Source organism: Catharus ustulatus, chromosome 8, assembly GCF_009819885.2.
Source record: "Catharus ustulatus isolate bCatUst1 chromosome 8, bCatUst1.pri.v2, whole genome shotgun sequence".
Classification (NCBI taxonomy): domain Eukaryota; kingdom Metazoa; phylum Chordata; class Aves; order Passeriformes; family Turdidae; genus Catharus; species Catharus ustulatus.
In genome coordinates, this window is record NC_046228.1 from 7,048,694 (window position 1) to 7,068,997 (window position 20,304).

Sequence of the window (20,304 nt, forward strand, 5' to 3'; positions counted from 1 at the left end):
GCTCCGCTCCGCCCCGGCGGCGAGCGCTCCGCGCAGCCCCGCGCACCGCCCCGGCCCCGGCGCCTCAATAAAGTTGCGGTCGGGGGGGGTGGAAGAGGCGAATTGCCCCGGGGGGGGGCTCGGGAAGCCGCGATTCGGGGCTGTCAGCGGCGCTAGCAGCGGTGCTGCCGGCGGCTGGCCCCGGCTGCGGGGCCGGGGGCGGGCGGGCGCTGCGGGTCTCCTGTGTGCACCCCCTCCGCCCCCCGTGCGCTCTCGGTCCCTCCCTGGGAACAGGCGCTGCCCACCCAAGGAGGCGACCGGCGCTCCTGCCCCGCTGCCGCTCGCTCACTCACTCACACATCACACAGACACACACACAGACACACACAGACACACACACCCGTGCGTGCGCCTCTCGCTCCCGCACTGGAGTCAGTGCTTGTGCCTGCAGGTTGCTCAGACCTGAAATCTAAGGGAAAAGCTCAGCGTTTGCGTCGCTGCTCCTGCCGCCGCTGGTGGTAGCGGTGAAGAGGAGAGGGGGTTGTGGGGTTTTTTTGCTTGGTGGCTTTTTTTTTTTTTCCTCTTGAATTCAATGGATCTGAACTTGGAGCCTTTAGACCTCAGCGATATTGGAATATCTACATGCTGATCATCTTTGTTGTGACACATCAAGTCGTTTGGGGAAACCATCCGAAGACAGCAAGATGTTTCTCGTTCTCTTGTACTTCGCTTTGCCCTTAGTAGGTAAGTTGCTGGTGCCTGATTTCGGTCTGCACATCGCTTCATAAAGCAAAGCACAGGGTTTATGGGACCGGGAGCTTGATGGTTGTCAGTCTATTGTTCAGGCTGAACAGTGAAGTTTCCAGTAGTTTTTATAGCTCTGCCTCACATGAGTTAGCCCGGTCTACGCTTAAACCTCTGTAGGTTACAGATTTCGGTACTTGCCTGCCCTGCCTAGCCTCTTGTTAATTTGGGTTCTCGCAAGTTACAAGGAAACTTTTCATTTGAATAAAATCAGGCTGCCTGTGGAGAGTGGGGGGATGACAAGACCAGCTGAAGGATTACATCTTCACCTGAACCTGGCAGCATGCCCGACTGGTCGTGGTTTGCAGCCCAAACTGGTTTCCTTTCCACAGGAGAGGTTTGCGTTTCCATCCGCATGTGTTTGAGGGAGCATGACGAGGGCACGATGGAGAGGAGAGAGTTAATGCAATTTGCTTTGTTCTCCTGCAAAAGCATCATACGTGGAGAGAAGTGGGGAGGGGGGGGGAAGTAACAAATTCTACCTTTATACATATAGAATAAGCAAAAATGTGTACAGCCTTTAAAAAGTGACTGACGCAAAGACAGGCTAATATCAATCCGTGCGGATACTTATCTCTCCGAGCGGGTTGTTCCTGGATGTAAGTGAAATTACAGCAAAGCTCTTGTGGAAAGTGAGGCTGAATATTTAACCCCTCAGTTAAACCCTGGAATGGAAAGCCGATTTGTTTCACCAAAGTGGATCTATGGAATAACAAATGCTTGTTTTGTCAGGCACATTAACCCCTCTGGGCTTTCTTTCCTTTTTGTGCTTCCTCATAAATCATCCATCAGGGTTAAAAAATACCGTTTCCTTGGACTCCCCCAAAAGTGGATCTAAGCCCATGGAAACCCTTGTGTGCGTTTTCCTAAGGCATGAAGCCAGGAGGTTTGCAAGGTGCTGCCCCTGGGGTTGGCTGCATGTGCAGCCTGAGGAGGTGCCCCGTGCTGCCCGGCTCCTCTCCGGGCTCGGCTGGAAGGCGCCCTGCTCGCTCCGGGAGCGCCTGTTGGTTTGTGTCTCTCTCCATAGATGTACTTTTGTCTGCAGAAGTGAGCGGGCTGCCTGGAGGGGAGCGCCTGGACTGCGTGAAAGCCAGCGATCAGTGTCTGAAGGAGCAGAGCTGTAGTACTAAATTCAGGACACTGAGGCAGTGTGTAGCCGGCAAAGAGAGCAACTTCAGCCGGGCCACGGGCCTGGAGGCGAAGGACGAATGCAGAAGCGCCATGGAAGCTCTCAAGCAGAAATCCCTGTACAACTGCCGCTGCAAGAGGGGCATGAAGAAGGAGAAGAACTGCCTGCGCATTTACTGGAGCATGTACCAGAGCTTGCAGGGTACGTGGCGAAGCGCAGAACTCCCAGCGCAGGGTGCGCGTTTGGGCTGCCCCCGAGCCCGAGCCTGAGCCCGAGCCTGAGTCTAAGCCTGAGTCTGAGCGTGAGCCCGAGCCCGAGTCTGAGCCGGGCTCTATCCCCGCAGCTCTCGCTGTGTCTCTCTGTCCCCCCCCCATCTCTGGCTCTGTCCCCCCCCATCTCTGGCTCTGTCCCCCCCCATCTCTGGCTCTGTCCCCCCCCATCTCTGGCTCTGTCCCCCCCCATCTCTGGCTCTGTCCCCCCCCATCTCTGGCTCTGTCCCCCCCCATCTCTGGCTCTGTCCCCCCCCATCTCTGGCTCTGTCCCCCCATCTCTGGCTCTGTCCCCGCAGCTCTGGCTCTGTCCCCCCCATCCCTGGCTCTGTCCCCGCAGCTGCCGCCCCAGGAGCCTCCGCCCGCCCCCGGCTCAGCTGCGGCTCCGCTCCTGCGCTGGGAATCCACAGCCAGAGTCTGTCTCCTCCAGGGCACCCAGCTGACCTTTCTAAGCCACAGTCAAAAGATAGGGGCGCAAGCATGTGAAAGAGCCACAAAAACAGTCATTTGGAGACATTTTCCTAAATAACAGTAAAACTCCTTAATTAGGACTCACCCAACAAGACCACAGGACACTGGAACTAGTTTCTTAGCCTTTTTGCTGAAAGTTAAATGTAATATGAAGAGAAGATTGTTTTAAGTAAAAGTTCATTTTTCCTTTTCCTGTACTTACTAGCAGTATTCCCTGAGCATACTGAGGCAGAAAAACCCCCAAAGTCTAGGGTTCCTACAACATGTAGATGTGCCAGTTAGAAGAGATACGACAGTGATTGACTCAGGACTCCTCTGTTACTTGTATTCATAAGGCAAATTTCTCTTAGTCTACTGAGGACATATGAGAGACATCATTCTTAGTCTTTTGCTGTGGCTTGGAGTTGAAGGTACAATCTTACTCCAGTGTGTTCCCCATATAACTTTTTTATTCTAAAGCTGCTTCTGCAGAAAGGGATAATCCCTTTCTGTTTATTTATCCATATGTTTTAATGAGGCCATACGTATTTTTTTGCTAACTGTAATAACGGGCGTTTTCTGCATCATAAAAGTTTCTCTTCCAGCAGCCTCTTGTTCGTAGTGTTTCATACCAAAGATGCTAGTTTTTGGCTGTTATCTGAGCTTCTCTGAAAAAGAGCGCTGCTGTTATGGTGAATGAAGAGGAACATCCTTGCTTCAGCTTCTCTGCTGCTGGCACGAGGTGGGACAGTCCCTGTGATGTCACAGGCTGTCTCTGCAAATTATGACCTTACCCAAGGAGGAAGGAGAAAAGAGATCTAGTGACAGGGATAAATAATTAGCTTCTTTCAGGTGTTTTCATAGGTAATTCTTTGAGAAGAAGTAGCCATATAAACTCTCTACAGGGATTAAAGGGCTAAACCTCTTATGAAGTAGAAGTAAACAAAAAAAATCTTATCCTGAATTCTTGTGTAAAAGAAAAAAAATCCAAATATTTTTTGTCTTTAGGAAATGACTTGCTTGAAGATTCCCCTTATGAGCCAGTTAACAGCAGACTATCAGACATATTCAGGCTAGCACCAATTGTATCAGGTAAGCAGACTTAAAATTCTTTAACTGACACATGATTTTGTAATTGAATTATGGAACTTTCAAGCAGTACTCATAAATACAAAGAAATGACAATGGCTTCCTGGATTTAGGAAGCTCATGATATAGTTGCACAAAAGAAAAGACTAATTGGTTTTGAAGTGAAAGAATGCTTGGCAGGATGGCAATTTGTATTCTTTTTGAGTCATTCTTAACAATAAATGCTAAATTTTCCTGTAGGTGGCAATCTGATTCCCTGCGTTCCCAATTTACAAATCAGTTCCTTTTTGGGAATTTGGTCAGTGCAAGTTACCTCCTGTTGACATTAGAGAAGATCAGAAGATACATCTTTCAAATGTTTGCATAAGGGAATGCTTTATAGTTTCATACAATTTTTTACAAAAAGAAAATTCAGAATTAAAGCTTGTCTTCTTTTCTGGAACTGCTGCCTTTTTAAAGAGCCTATTCACAACTTCTTTTTCTTGTTGCTGTGTGGCTGCCTTTCAGAACTTTTTTGTGGTATTTGAATATGTTGCATGGATATTGAACAATGATGTTGGTTCTTTATCACCCCAAGTTCTAGTCATTTGGGGTCATATTGATTGAAAATGTGTTTTTTGGGGGGCATTCAGTGGGGTTATAGTTTGGAATTTAATTTCTTTTTAGGACCTTCAGGAAGTCTTTTTTGAGGATGCAGTCTGAACTCTGGATTTTTATTTGTTTAACTCCATAGAACAAATCACATGTTCACAGTACAGTGTGAAAGTTGGACTGTGCTGAAGCTCCACTTAACTGACCTGCTGTGGATAAGCATTAGGAAATACCTCTTTAAAAGAATGGAAAAAAAAAAAGAAAGACCAAAGAGAGTGGCCTGACCAATTTTCAGATGTACTTACACTTTTTAGGACTCGAAGTCCCATTAAGAGCCAGGGGGACTTAGGTTGTTAAGTATTTAATGGTACAGATTTTCAAAGGCATATAGACACATAAAATGTGGATAACTGCCCATTGGGATTTTCAGAAAGGACTAAGTGATTTAAATAGGCATTAGATGCCCAGGCAGTTTTGAAAATTTTAAGTGCTTAATGCATCTTTAGGTATCTTAATGCCTTTGAAAATTGTCCCTTTAGTCACTTTTCAATATATGACTTCAGATCCTTATCCCATACATCTTTTGAGAGCATTGTCCTACTTGGTGAGCAAGCCTGTTGGAGAAATGGTAGAGAGCAAAGATAAATCTCTGAAGAGTCTTTATTTCTTTTAGTTTTTATTGCTTAAAACTCCAACTTAATATAAAACCAAGACAAAATCAATGCAGAGGAGTTACAGGCTGTTTTCTTAAAGTTTATGATCAGCCTGCCTGGGGTCAAATTCTAACTGATGTCAGCAGTTTTGTGATCTCCAGAGAAATACCCTATCTGCATTCTGCCTTTCTGGGTTGGTTTTGTTGTTTTTATGTTTTTTGTTTTTTTTTTTTTAATTCTCTGTTTACTTGCAGAATAATTACCTTAAAAATGTAATTTTCATGCACTATTCAGAGCAACAATGAAGTAAGGTATAGTTGCCAGCAGGTGATGTCCATCATACCACAGTGAGAATTAATCCCATGTTACCAGTGCACCCCAAATTGCTTCTCCCTTGGGCAAAAGTTTCAGGTTTACAAGGATGGGAGCCTAGAATTCACACTCAGCAACAACCGAAAGTTGTCATCCAGTGGAAAAACACCAGTATTTGAAAGTATTGTCAGCTGAAAAAAAAAGATTAGCAAAAGCATTTTTCTTATTGTCATGGTTACTATTGCATGTTATATTCTTTACAGCTCCTCAGTCTTACAGGTTTTTTGCAGAGCTCTGCAAATATAGCAGAACTTGGTAAAATTTTATTAAAACAAACAAACAGAACAATCCCTGTACAAGTAGAGTTGGCAGGGGTTTCATAACTGGTGTTCTGCTAGTGTGGACATTGTGTTTATAGATGTTGCTGCAGTGTTCACTCCATTAAAGTTACTTGTGTGTAATTAGGAGCAGCAATTAACCCTTGGTATCACAAAATCCATTCTGTGGTACTGTATGACTTGGTATGTATCAGGTGTAATGTCTTTGCCACTTGCTGTATTTATTTTTGTGGTAGTGAGGAAAATGACAGTAGTTTTGTGGTATGTAAAAGGGGAGATCATTGGCTGAGATTGCTCTTTTGTGTCAGACAAGTCTATGGTAGTGTACATAAGCCTGACAAATGAAGGACAGTTTTTAAAACCAGTGCAAGTTGATGTAATTCCATTCTGATGTTCAAAATTGCTTCCCCTATGGAGACAGGATGTCACATTCTCTTTAATTCAACCATCAATATGTTGATTTAGAGCAAAAATCAGGAATATATAGCTAAACCTGTTAATAAGTTTGAGTCTTCCCAGTTTAAAGACTGGGGTGTCTTGGTTTTTGTTTTGGCCATATCTAGGTTTGATTTTTTTTTTATAACTACTATGTTGGATGTGGTGCTTCTGCCTCAGGGGTGTGAATTTCTTCCTGTTAAGCAGCTCTTCGAATTGCTGAAGACTTGGGTGTTTGTTTTGGAGGTAACAGATTTGGGTTAGTTATTATGATGCAAAGATTTTGCTTAAACAGACATTTTTGCTTGAACCTTTAGAACTTTTGAGATGTGAAAACATTTTAAGGCCATTGACTTCTGTCACAACTACAGTAAATGCAAAATCTGTTGATTGGATTTCAGAAGTGAGTTTCACACTACATCAAGGAGAGATGCTTGAATTAGTAACTTCTTAAAGCTATCTGTGGCTTTTTACTACCTGGAGAACGTTTTGCCTCTTTTTGTATTGTAGTTGACATTGAGCTTTGCAACTGGAAGATATGTTATTATTTTGGTATTAGCTGATACAGTATAGTGGTCACCTCGGGCACCTTGTAAGAAAATATCCTGCATAAAAAATGTAGCTGCACATATCCACAGAAATGCTTAACAAAGTAATGTTTCTGAAATGTCTCATTCATTTCAACAGAAAAGGGAGAGCCACTTCATCTGAATAAAATGCCTTAAGCCACGTCTGTGAAGTGGTGTAAATAGAATACTCAGTGTTAAAAAGAGCTGGCTATTTAGATCAATGCATTTAGGGTGACAAAATCCTCTCCTCCACTGGATTCACTTCTGAGTTGCCTAGTTATTCATAGGCTTATCATCCCATTGTTCAGCTTTGTGAATCTTCTTTCTTTTACATCCATTATGTTCAGAAATAATCTTAAAAGAACAGGCTACACAAATCAGAACGTTTGTTAAAACATAGAGGCTTTGCTGTGTAACTTAGTCTGTGGAGCTTTGGTTGGTTACATGCTGCTTAGTTAGACCTTGTTTCTAGTTGCCAGAGCATAGGACTGGTAGAGTTAATTATTTTGCCATTATTTCTTCTTAGTGTAGTAAACTGTTTTTGCAAAGTGGCTTTTGCATCATTAACAAATCAGAGAAATGATTGTATGATTGAATGTCAAAAGGAGCATTTCCTGTTTCTGCTGTTCTCATGAAAGCCTGCCTGATCTAAAATCTCTGGCAGTTTTCTGTTGCAGAAGGTGTATGGAAGCTTATATTTAGAAAAGAGTGTATTTTATATTTATTATAGTAAACTTCTGAATTAGAACCAAGAATTCAGTAGACAGCACAGCACATTGGGCTGTCTGGTGCACTGGAGTGTATCATTCCATGTTAGAGCACAGCACAAGAGGTTATCAGGTTTGATTTGCCCACTGGATGAGCTGGGAGTGCAAACAGAAACAGTTGTGGTCAGTAAGGTGGCTTTTCATTGTGTGTAAAAAGATGAGACTAAAACGTCAGCTGGAACTCAGGAGTGAGTGTGTGTGTGCTGGTGGCTATTACATTCTGTCTGTAGGATGGATGAGGATGGCTCTGGGATCTAGCATCCCCTAGGATCTTTGCTCAGAAGGAGAATAGGCTGATCAGTAGTTTTCTTACCTTTGAGTTTTTCAAAGTCTTGTAGGCTTCTTGTATAATTTATTCACAAACAGCGAAGTTGATTGTGAGGAAAGAATGAATCCAGTGTGCAAAACACTTGAGGATGTGACAGAGTTTTATAAGGTCATAATTCCTTCCTCCCAGCATAAAACCTGCTCTGTGTATTGATGGCACCTATTTTCCCCCTCTCCTTTATATTTTTCTTCTCAGGGATAGTGTAGAGACATCACTGAGAATGAACTGCTGGTGTTGCCTTGGAAAAGTTGCCATTAGCAAAGGTGGGGGAGGAAGGTTGAGGCTTTTCAGTCCAAATTCCCAGGATTCAGAGATACAGAGCTTCCTTGTCTGTGTGCTTCTCCTCATACCTTCTCTTCCTGTTACTCTGTAGAACTAGGAAGTGGTGTCATAGTGAATTAATTTCCCCAAAGCTTTCATTACCCCCAAAATTCCTTTAATCAAGAATGGAGTGTTTCCCTAGTCATTTTTGTAATTCTTGATCTGATGTAGGGACTGTGTTCCATGTAACAAGTCCCTGAAACATTAATTATTATTTACTTATCTTTTTTTCCTACCTGGTAAGTGACTTTTCATTTATAAATCCATGTATGGCCTTTTTTAGATTGTTTATCAAAAAGATAAGTTAGAATCTCTCTCCTAGCCAAGAGATTCACTGCTTTTTACTTTTGGGGTTTGTGGCATGTGAATTAGTGGCTTCTCCCATGAATTAATACTGTATGACAACTCCAGTTCCTGTTGCCTGAGGCCTCTAATCCTGTTTCTGTTCCCAAATCTGCATGTATTTCAAATGCCACATATTTTTCTAATTTAAAACTATGTCTTTTTATGAAATTTCTGTAAGATTATTTGAGATGCCACTTTTCTAGAAAGGCAGTTTAATTTTTAAAAATATTAAAAATGTTGATTTCTGTCTACTCTCTGCAATGCTTTTATTAGCTCTTACCCCCATATCATTGCTGCTTAGTCAAAAAAACTGAGATACCTCATGTTAGTTACCTTGTGCATACATCTGAGTTCATACGCAGTAAACCAGTTCTTATTAGGTTAAAAAAGAGTCTTGCAATCTGATTGTGTTCCCACTGAAGTAAGCATAACATACTGTTTTGGGTTATATTCCCATATCTTTGCCTAAGAGCCCCTTAATTTCAAAATTCTAATAATTTAGAGAAAGGAGGTTTACATTCTCCACTTTAAAGAGAGGCTCCTGCCTTTCTTGGCAAACACCTGTTCTCCAAACTAAGACACCTATCAAAATCTTCTTATTTCATTATGATGTGTTCTGTTTCCTGTTGTATTTTTTTTTCTTTGTTCTTGTTTTCTGATGTGAGGTCAAGCCGTTTGATAAGAAAAAAGTAAAAACCTTTTATGTTTAGCCCACATTAGATTGTCACATGTAGAACTATATTTTTCTTTATAAAGTAATACATTAAAATAATAGCCCTTGAACCAAGATTTAGTACTGGTTTTACGCAAATCCAGGCTAACTCTATCTTTGCCTAGTGAAAATTTGTGTCCTGTTAGAAGACAGACAAACCAGGCACCTATTTTAGCTGCTTTTAACAAAATGAAAATTGTTTGACAAAAAAAAAAATCTAAGCATGTTCAATGTTTGTGTTCTTTGACATTTCTGAGTGCAGATTTTCTTTGCAGAGACAACTAGGCTGGGTTCCAGGCAGATAACAAGTTATCGAGGGTGCATAGATACCAGTTACTGATTTCCACTTCTGCATTTTTATAATCAGATTGGACTTCACACAAAAGAAAATCACTTTGGTGACTGTTGGCTTGCAGGAGCTCTTTGAATATCCTGTTTTCTGCATTTCTTGAAGCTAGATCTGATTATGAGAGGGGAATTAAGTACCATGCTGAAGTAACTGATTGACTGGCCTATAAAGGCAGTGCCTACACACTTTTACCTTCAGCAGGCCCTGAAAATAGGAATATGTAATGCTCTGTTTAGTCTTTGTTGCTTTCCTTGGTAGGATTATTGGAACCTTTTTGCTAATTTCTTTGAAGAGCTATAAAACAGAAGATAAGGTCTTTGTTCCTCAAGTGTTAAAGTGCACAGCTTTGTGCAAATGTGATGTTGCTGCTTGTCCCAGTAGTCTGGCAGGCTTTGTCAACCTGGGACACAAGATCAAATCCATTCCATGGAAAGAGGAAGCACCTGATGATGCAACACAAAGCATTTATTCATGAATATTCAGCCTCTTCTTTAATGCCAAGAGTAATAAGAGAGAATAGTTAAAATTCTTGAAGGAAGCAGAGTTGAGCAGTATTTTCCTGAGGCCTCAAAGGGAAGTGTTGGGATGTAGCTGAAAAAGCATGACCAAATATAATGTATGCAGTGAACCACATCTTTTCTAGAGTAACATCCGTGGAGGATGGAGCTGCCATCCCTTAATCTGTGTCTTTGCAGGAAAGCCTCAGTTATGGTGTGGTGTGTCAGATATTAAATGAACAAATATACATATACACTTTTGTGCAGCAAACTGTGTATTCTTGCTTCCCATTCCAGGCCATCTTTATGGTTTGCTGAGTTTCTCTGGAAGAGGAGCAAAGGACAGAGGAACTGCCAGTGGTGGTGGGATTGCAAAGATAGATCAGGTCACTGAGGAGGGAAGCAGAATCAGGTTATCTGATTCACATCCCATTCCAGGGGTGTGGTGAGCAGGAGCGTGCATGGGCTGCTGGGGACCTCAGATACACAGAAGTGGCAGGGTTCCCTGTTTTGTCAGGTGTCTGTGGCCTGCTGTGCCTCAGGGCTGAGTGGTGGGACACGCTGTGCCTGCTGATGGAGCAGTGGAGATGTGCTGGGAGTGAGCAAAAGCTGCTTGGTTTGTGTGGTGACCACACTGTTGTCACTGGCTCAGGGGTAGAGGTGGTGTGAGGGCTGGTGCAGAACAGAGGGCTGCCTGGAGTAGGCAGATTTCTATGGCAGCTTTCCTTGCAGGGCTTCCAAAATGCCTTGTGTGAAAGCAGTTTTCCCTGGTGAAACCAAAAGAACAGCATCCTGCAGCTTTCTGTCTCTTGATAGCACAGCAAGGTGCAGTTTATGGCAGGCGTTCTGCACACTGGCTCATTACATTTTAAGATATTTTTAAACTTTTTTTTAATAACCCGATTTGTATTTGACTCTCAGGGATATCTTTGACAGTCTTGAAGAAGCCAGTGCTAACTGTCAGGAGCTGACAGTATGTTAAAACGCTAAGAGTAAAATACTTGTGTGTGATGAAATAATGATTTCTGGATTGCAAGGCAGATACTTATTCCTGATCTAACATTTCTTATTTTAAGATGCACATTCTGTTGTTTTAACCCTGGAAAGGAATGTGTTTACAGCTTTGATTTTTAGAAATGTGACTGGTTTTGTTCATGAAATGTAATTCTGTAATTTACATTATTTTTGGTAGTATTTTTATATTCTTGAATTTTCCATGGATGAAACTAATGCAGCAATAATGCTGTCGGTATAGTTAGAGCATTACCACAATTAAGTTATTTTTGGAACAGTTCTTTAGTTACAATGATGCTTTGACTATTTTTCTAAGTGTCAGGCTATTGTCCTGTACAATCTGCACTCAGCTTGAAATTTAACACCAGAGAGGCATGACACAAAGTGTAATGGCATAGAGATAACTCTTGCTGCATAGAATGTTGCAGAAATGATAAAGAGACTTGTATCAAACAATTTGAATAGAAGCCCATAAATAAAGATGAATTTCTGCATTCAGTGGTTATATGATTTTATCACTTTCTGGTATTCATAAAATGCATCTTCCCATTAATGTTTTGTCATGCAGCTGATGAGGTTCAGAAGTGGTAAAAACTTCCTTTTAAATTCTGCACCCTAAATTCAGTACTAAAGTCCAGCAAACCCAGAAATGGCTGTTTCCTTGTTCCTCCTTCACTGCAGACAGCACAAGGATTCTTCCTGTTCCCCAGTCCCACAGCTTCCATCCCACTGCAGGGATTTTTTGGGTTTAGTCCTGGCAGTCAGGCTCATGTTAAGCACTGCTGATCCCTGAGGTGAGAATCCCAGCTCATCCCTGCCTTGATGTACCTTTTCCATACTGCCTTCCCCTCTCTGATTGTTAACTTTCCCTCTCTGTGTGACTCCCACACCAAGTCCCCTCCAGCTGCAGGGGTTCCAGGGTTTTGTTCTCTGTTACTGGAGCATGGAGTGCCTCTGCCTTCCACTTCTGCTGTTCTCACAAATCTGACTGCACTTTTCCCCATTCATGACACCCTTATCTTCACTCTCCTGTCTGATGTCTTTGCTTTTCACCCTGCTGTCCTGTTCTTCATTTCCCCAATGCCTCTCTGTCCCCCCTCATCCAGGACCTCAAGGGAAGCAGCACCTTCTGTGTCACTGCAAACCTGTGTTAACTCAGCTTTTCTCAGCATTCTCCAAATGGTTCTCTCATCACCCTCCCTGTAAAGTGTTTGAGACGTGGTTTGTTTGATAAAAGGAGTTGTTCCTGGGTGGTGGAACTGGCAAAGCACAGAGTTCCTGTCTCCTCTCCCTATGCAGTGTCCTCTCCACGTGTCCCTTTGTCCCTTCCCTGGTCCTTAGCTGTGTCACATCTCAGCTCTGCAGGGCAGCAGGTGCTGCAGCAGCCTGGGTGTTACACCTGTGCTGAAGGACTGGGGGTCCCCACTCCCTCCTGGAAAGGCTCAGAGCCAGAGGCACGCCTGCCTTGTCAGGTCTACTCGAGTCTAAAATTGTGGTTTTTCATAAAATTTGTAAGAACTTCATATTCATTCCTCTGTCAGATTTGTTCAAGTATGTCCTATGGGTTAAGAAATCACTGGGAGCTGCAGGGTGTGGAGAAGATAGAGACTGATATTTAATTTACTGAGATTTCCTTGAAAAATTATGATTAAAAAAAGCAAATATGGTTCCTGTCATATCCCTAAGCATTAGACTGTGACATATCTCATCTTATTCTGATCTCATAAAACATCTAGTGTGTCATGCAAGTGATATAAATAAACATGCAGTGGACTTGAAACATACAGGCAATTAAGTACAGTTGATGGCTGGCAGTTGTGTGAGACAATTGAGCATCTCAGGATTCTTGAAATGGGAAATAACTCATTGTTTAGGTTAGTTGGCATGCAGATTATTTATTCAGGTTTAGAAATGAAACAGGAAAGAAAGGAGCCATGCAAAAGCTGTTATATATGAACACGTACATTGCATTTGACTATTTGGATGATACCACATTGTGTTTACAAATAACACTGCACTTTGTAGAGTCATCTTCTTTTCCAGATGGAATATTTTTAGGATTAATCATTAAGTTTTGCTGATGTTTGCTGCCATAAGACTATAAACAAAGTTAAGTAAGGCAGCACTAGCATTTGGTGGTAGTCCCAAAGAATTCTTGCCTCTTGCAAATAGAGTGGAATGTATTCTCCACAGCAATGGCTTTGCATTAATGACCGCTTAAGCAGCAGATTAAAATGTCTGTATAAAAAAAAATAGGTTAGGATTATATAATAACACAAGTCTAGGATATTAATAACAGTGAAGATGATTTTATTGAGCAGATTAGGTGCAATTAAATCTCTACTGCAAAATATTTAAATACAATACCAGATCAAAACGCAGTCCCTGCAGCTTTACTTGCTTTCCTTCACACCTGCAGGATCAGCACCTGACAGCAAAGTAAATTATAATTTTTATTGTTGTTCATTCTCTATTGCCACGGGAATGTACATCATGTTATCCATTAGGCCCCAGACAGACATGTCTTTTCTCCACATACACAGTTATGAAACAAGACGTGATTGAAGACAGCGAGGTGTCTGCTGTATTTGAAATTCTATTAGAAATTGATGAATTTGCTTGTCAGATTTCTTTAAAGGATGGCATGGGTAAGAACTGCCTGTAGTGTTCTTGTAAAAAAAGTCATGAAAATTACAGCTTTAAAATCAACCCATATAGACTGAGGAATGGTGTCAGTTCTTTCTCTCGTAATCTATCACTTAATTTTAGTCTCCTAAACAGTGAAATAGAGACACAGACTTGCAGTGGTTGATAACACTCATGACCTGATGAAGTAAACTGATTTGATCCTCTGAGAGGTCAAACTGTGTGTGTTTCTAAGCAAACATTCCCCAAGGCTGCTGATGTGTGAGATGTCACTTCCCCTTGCCAAACATCCCACCTTTGTAACAGAAAATTAAAGAGGACTTGCAAAAAAAATGTTTGTTAGTGTATAAGTCTTATTTATAAATTGCTGTGAGAACTGTTGAACACAGGGTTTGGTGATGTGTTTGGGTGTTTTTTTTTAAATTTTGCACATTTTAAAAATACCTAGACAGTAAATTTATTAACTCTAGCTGTGTTAATGTTTAGGGAGACAGGCATACAGTGTTTTTGAATTTGGTAAATAGAGAACTATTTGAGTCTGACTTGGGGCTGCATTTAGTCTTTTAATAAGTTTCTGCTGTATAGCTAAAAATATCTTATCTGCATGCCCTTGACCTTTCTCTAAGTGCTGTGGGAAGATTCAAAAGCATAAATGAGAATAAATTTAGAATTATCTTATTTGAAGAAGAATGGTACCACATGCCTTAGTTCTCTGCAGACTGGAGTCCTACCTGGCCAGTCTGGCAGGGCAGAGCAGAGCAGGGAACCCTGCTGCTGGGGACAGGCTTGGGTAGCCCTGGAAAAGGGAAAGTAGTTCATTGTTCATACCCTGCTCAGTCCTTCTCCTCCTTGCAGGAGGTGCCAAGTACAAAAACAATTTCTGTAGCTCAGTTCTCCATCCCTGAGCATTTCCCTCTCTCCCCAGCTTGTTGTTTGTGGTTCCCTTTGCAGCTGTGGAAATATTCTTAGTCTTGGGCTGTGTTTGAGCTGATGGCTCCAAGGTGAGGTTGTCAGTATATCAAAGACATCCTTAATGGCATAACCACAAACAGCGAGTAACTGTGATGTTTCAGCTTTGTGTTATTTATTTATTAGAAATGTGTTGGTATTTGGGTATCCCAGATATCTCAGGGGTATTTCTGAAAGCAGGTGGCTTGTTGTGACACCACTGCAGGCAGCCACTCTGCACTGCTCTTACCTGCTTTAAATCACTCACTTTTCAGGGCAGAGAATGGGTGCACTTTGTGGAGCTGTCATTTTAGGGCTTAGGTACTGCATTGCTGGGCAATAATTACACAGTCTGATAGCAGCTTTAATTTATGCTAATTGCAAATAAGCTTATAAACCCCTCAGATTATTAAAAAGAGAGTTATCTCCTTCCTGGTGCGTTAAGTCAAGGATTTAAATGTTGCAAACTTTTGGTCCTGCCTTAAAGAGGAAATTATCATCATAAGAATATTCTCAATATCAATACTTTGTCAGGCTATGAAAACAGGAAACCTTACTCTGTTTTACCTTTCCAAGTGGTGTTTGTAGCATTGCAACTGTATATACTGATTTTAATAATTATTTTTAGTAAACTCATTGTTTTAAATATGTATTTAATCCTACATAGACACAATAAAATTAAAATCATACTCAAAAAATAATCAATAAGTGACTAGCTAGGACAGAAGTAATTGATCTCAAATGACAGTGCTTTCTCTAGAGCTGTTTCTAGTAAGATCTTCAGAAAAACAAATCACAGATATCTGTAATGAGGGCACTATGCAATATCTAGTGTAGACTGTGAGAGAAATGTAATTTACAAGTTACAGAGTGAATTATTCTGTAGTAAAAAGAATAAAATAGAGCCAATAGTTAGCTCCCCTTGATCAGGGATGTCTCCTGACTGAAGGAGTAAGAGTCAATATTCAGGCTTGTAGGATACTCAAAGACTCTAATTCTTGTCTTTAGCCAGCCTGAGAAACACAATAAATAATTCTGGACCTGGGCTGTGGTAAGAAGAGCTGCTGCCCACTGCAGATGTCAGAATGGGAGATGTGCAAAGTGCTTGTAATAGATAGATGGCTCCTCTGTCTCCTGAGCAGGTTGTTTTTCTTGTGTGGCAAAGTGTTGCCAATAGATTAGGGTGACAATTCATAATGCTCCTGAGCACAAATGCTCCATGTTGAACAAGATCAGACTGTCAAGGAGCATGTCAGACAGAATTAGGGTTTAGCACTTATCCTTCCTCGTGCCTTTCAGAATTTTGAAGGTATTTCTAATATTTTAAAAACGTTTGAACTCAGAAAACCTTGGCATTTCAGAGTATTACTTTACAAATCATATTTTCCCCAGATTGTAGCTGAGTGCAGTGGTCTAATTCTGGGTAATGACTTTCTGTTGTGTGAAATGATCCAATAGCAGCAAAGTATTTTAATAAAATTCTAGAAATTACTGTGCATATTTGGAGTGATTTATTATACTACAACAGGAGAGCTGGAAAGGTTTTTTAACGGTGTTAACTTCTCAGATGTGTATTATAAAAGTGCAATAAATGTGTTATTTTGTTGATTTTTAAAGAGTGCTAAAAGTATTAAAATACATCTCTAAATCACTCTACAGCTACTTAGAGACAAGGTTTTGGCTAGCTGCCCAAAGTGCTGTACAGTGGGTATTTGAGAGGAAGAAAAGGTTTCTTTGAGATATTTTTACCACTGGGGGACTCCTGCTGTTCACATTTCTTCTGTATGGTTTGAAGCATTCCTGATTTGTCTGAAATGATTGAGTTCACCTGAAAGGTGGGGGGTGTGCTGGTATTTGCTGTGGAAGGTAATGCTCATTTTAATTGTCAAATGAAGTGTTTATTCATTTCACATTGTAACAATCAGGTTTCTTTTTGCATCCTGCAGCAGCATGAGAAGCTGTGAGATTTACAGAGGATGTGGCTGAGTTCATTCTCTTGACTGTTTTATCCTTAGTTGTTTTAAGACTTGAGTGAATAGGTGCTGACAGGACTCCGGCTTTTTTTCCATATGAAATGTAAAAGCAGAGCTAATGTGTATTTGGCAGACACAAGCACTTGGAGGTCAGGAAATTTTAGATTTTAGCTTTTTCTCTCCTGTACAATTCCTTTCTGACACTGTCTTTAAATTGAATTCAAGCACTCCTTTTCCAGGATGTGGTATCACAGAATCTGCTGAGCTGGAAGGGACCCACAGGGATCATTGAGTCCAGCTCCTGACCCTGCACAGGACAGCCCCAAGAATCCCACTAAGATGTGCCCAAGAGTGTTGTCCAAATGATTCCTGCTCTGTCATGCTTGGTGTTGTGACCACTGCCCTGCCCTGCTCCAGTGCCCAACCACCCTCTGGGGCAAGAACCTTTTTTCTTAATACCCAACCTAAACCTCCCCTGACACAACTTCAGCCATTCCCATGAACCAGTGACCCTGAGATTAGCTCAGCTGGTCAGAGCATGGTGTTAACAGCACCAAAGGATGTGGGTTTGATCTCTGTATGGGCCAAACACTTAAGAATCAAGCTTGATGCACTGGGATCCCTTCTAACTCAGAATATTCTGTGAAATTCTGTACCAGTGCTTTACTGATGTAGTTAAAATCTGACTAATAAATGCATGACATGGAAAGTTAAGGTAGAAACACATCTCTAATTCTGGGTCTCACTGACTGGAAAGTTTCTTTTCATAAATCATTCAACAGCAGGTTTACTGAAAGAAAGGATAGGAGGCTCATTTGTGTAAACTTGCAGACATTTCCCTTTTCCATTGGAAAAAATGCAGTTATCCTAATTTCCTGACTGTACTCTGGGTTGGTTGTTCTGTGAGACTGCATTTTAATTCCTGTTAGGAGTTTTCAGAACCTTCACTGGTGGCAGTTTGTACTGTGCAGGAGATGTGGGAGCATTTCTGTTCACAGAGCTGGCCAGCAGTGTGCAATTTGTGAAGAGCCAAACCTTTCTGTTTGTAATGCAACGTGGTGCCCTTAAACCATAGGATTTTAGGTCAGCACATATTTAAAGGCACTGCCATCATAAGGCCAGATATTCTTAAAGCAGTGTGTTGCTCTTTTAACCTATATCACAGTTTATTTCCTGCTCCCAGTTCTTCTGTCTGTATCTGTTGCCTCACAGTAAAATCAGCTCAAGGACATGAGCTGGTAAGAAATAAGGATGCACAAGTTCCATCTCACATCTGGCATTCAGAGGCCATTTATTTTATTAGAGTTAATAAAGTGAATTGTACTTCAGATAGACAACCATGCCACAGTTTTATTTAATAAAACAAACATGGAAGAACCAAGTTGGATTTGCTTCATAAGGAAAGTCTGTCTTTTGTTGTTTAGAGAATGTATCCTGTGATGACTGTCATACAGCATTAATTTTTATGCTGTACTTAGAATTTAAATACCTGCATTTTTGGCAGTTTCCTTTCTGCACTGGTGACAAGTAAATGTTGAATAATCAATTGAAATACAACTTTAGAAAAGTAACATCTGGAATGAGGCAGACAAGTAGAAGGGAAGAAGACAACATCTTGTGTGTGAATAAAACTAAAATGTGTCAAACTCGAAACTGGAGAGCTTCAGGTAGTGTAAAATACATCTTTAAACAGAAAATCCTCTGTTTGTTTTCACTTTCCTTCCATGTGTATCAAAAGCTGCTCACTGAGTACCAAAACTTAAAATCTGGCAATATATTCCTGGAGGAGGATGTGTAGTGCCTCTGTTTGGTGTTGGAGAGCAGGAAATGACCAGTTTGCTTTCTCACATGGCACAATTCCACAAACTCTGGTATTATATTCTTATACAATCACTCCTGATGTGTAATGGAATCTAAATGTTTTTGTTCGTTGTTTTCACTCATTGTCAGTTGGCTGCTAATTGGAAACTTGGAGATACATCATGGAGAAATCAGGTTATACCAACACCAGTCAAATTGTAGCAGCTATTTTCCAAGCTAAATAATAACTCTTAAGCTCACTTGGCAGAGGGAGAAAAGTGATGTTTGCATGTTTAAACCTGTTTATTTCATCAGGTCACATTGTTACTTGAAGAATGTATTTTTCAGTAATTAAGTAGTGGGCCAATTACTTCTTTTAATTACGGATTATATTTTATTTGTGAGGATAGTATCAGCCACTGTAAAATTGGCTTCTCATTGTTTTTCTGCTCATGTATGGTGGAACACTGGAGAAAAATATATTTTGTATTATTTTGCTGCTTCATCTGGAAAGAATTTGTTTTAAGCTGGAGAACCCATATTCATGTCATTAAATTATGACAAATACGTTTTATAGTTAACTGCAGCAGTGCTTTCTCTTGCTTTTAGTCACAGGATACCATTTACATTCTATTATCAGGGTCTCATTATGAGCACTGTACGCCCTCTGCTACCATTGAGTCTCCAGTTGTTTTCCATCAGAGTTGAATCAAAATCAGCTTCACTGGATCAGATTTTTAGACCCTCCTAGGGCAAAATTTTTTTGCTAGGATCACGTGGTGCTTTCCCAAGAAAAATACAGGATATAACCACTCTCAGCAATGATGTAGCTTTGTGTATTTTAGGTTGAAAACGCTTTGTCTGTGTGACCTTGAGATGTTTTGATTAATTTTATCTTTTGGAATTCTGTATATGTGTTGTGCCTGCTTTATTCTCACATAGAAAGAGACACAGCTATTACCTTCCCTCTTAGGTTATGTGAGGAAAGAGGATTTTGTTTGCCTTCTGTGATATATATCTAAGCTCTGAAACATTTAAAGAATACTTTTTCAGTCTTTGCTCTGATTCCAAAAGTTATTTTTCATTAGTCATGAAAAATACAGATTAAAAGCTCTCAGAGTTTTTATGTAGGTAGGTTTTTATGCAGTAATCTGATGCCTCTGTGACAGATAATGTTAGGAGATACCTTCCACAAAACAGGACTTGTTCTTGATAATTATTCTCACATTATGACTACTGCCTCTCTGCTTTGAGCAACCAGATAAGGAGACTACATCATGCAGAGGCAGGAAAATTCCTTCCAAGTAGAGGAGATTTTCCATGTGGGCAGCTCTTGAACTTAAAAGCTCTGTAGTTATTTAAAATGCGTAGGATGCTCCATGCTCTCTCTTACACTGATAAAAGTTCATCTGATATTAACACGTGTGTGCCACTGCTCAATACTTCACTTCATGATCTGTCTCATATTGGTCAAATACCAAAGACCCTTTTAGACACAAGACAGGTTTTTATGGAGCACTTCAGTGTCCTGTTTGTGATGCTCATCATGCATCTCGTGTGTATTTTAAGCACTGCTGTGATCATCGCCTGACTCTTAAAATTGGTATTCATTTCAGGAGAGCAAGCAAGCTTTAGACAGTTATGGTATAAAAGCTATATGCCCTGCTCTGTCAGGAACAAATAGAACTGAGACCTTGTATGAAATTAATTCATAAAGGTGATGCCTGAATTTTACAGAGCAGAATTGGTAGCCTTATGTTTTTCACCCACACTTCATGCTACAGATGGAGAGGATTATTTATGTGGAAAACTCAGTTTATAGCTCAGCAATCAGGTAGCAGATGTATTTTCCTTCATTACCAGAACCTCAGAAACATCTTGTCCTGTTTGTAAAACCATCTAGTTTATGAAAGTTAGAAGTCTCTGAAACAGAACAAGCTGCTCATATTTGTAAAGTAAGCAGCTGCTAGATCCAGAGCTGGTGCT

At 40.9% G+C, this 20,304-nt stretch overlaps 1 protein-coding gene across 2 annotated transcripts in view; it reads left to right on the forward strand.

Moving 5' to 3' along the window:
- The first annotated feature begins 209 nt into the window (after positions 1 to 209).
- Positions 210 to 20,304, forward strand: part of GFRA1 (GDNF family receptor alpha 1) — a 138,122-nt gene continuing 118,027 nt past the window's right edge. Inside the window, exons 1-3 of one of the 2 annotated variants that reach the window (XM_033066177.2) lie at positions 210 to 723; positions 1,811 to 2,113; positions 3,640 to 3,723. In XM_033066177.2, the coding sequence (XP_032922068.2) occupies positions 684 to 723; positions 1,811 to 2,113; positions 3,640 to 3,723 (427 nt within the window). In that variant the 5' untranslated portion in view covers positions 210 to 683. The remainder of the gene's footprint in view (positions 724 to 1,810; positions 2,114 to 3,639; positions 3,724 to 20,304) is intronic. The other variant, XM_042779528.1, reaches the window with a different exon arrangement.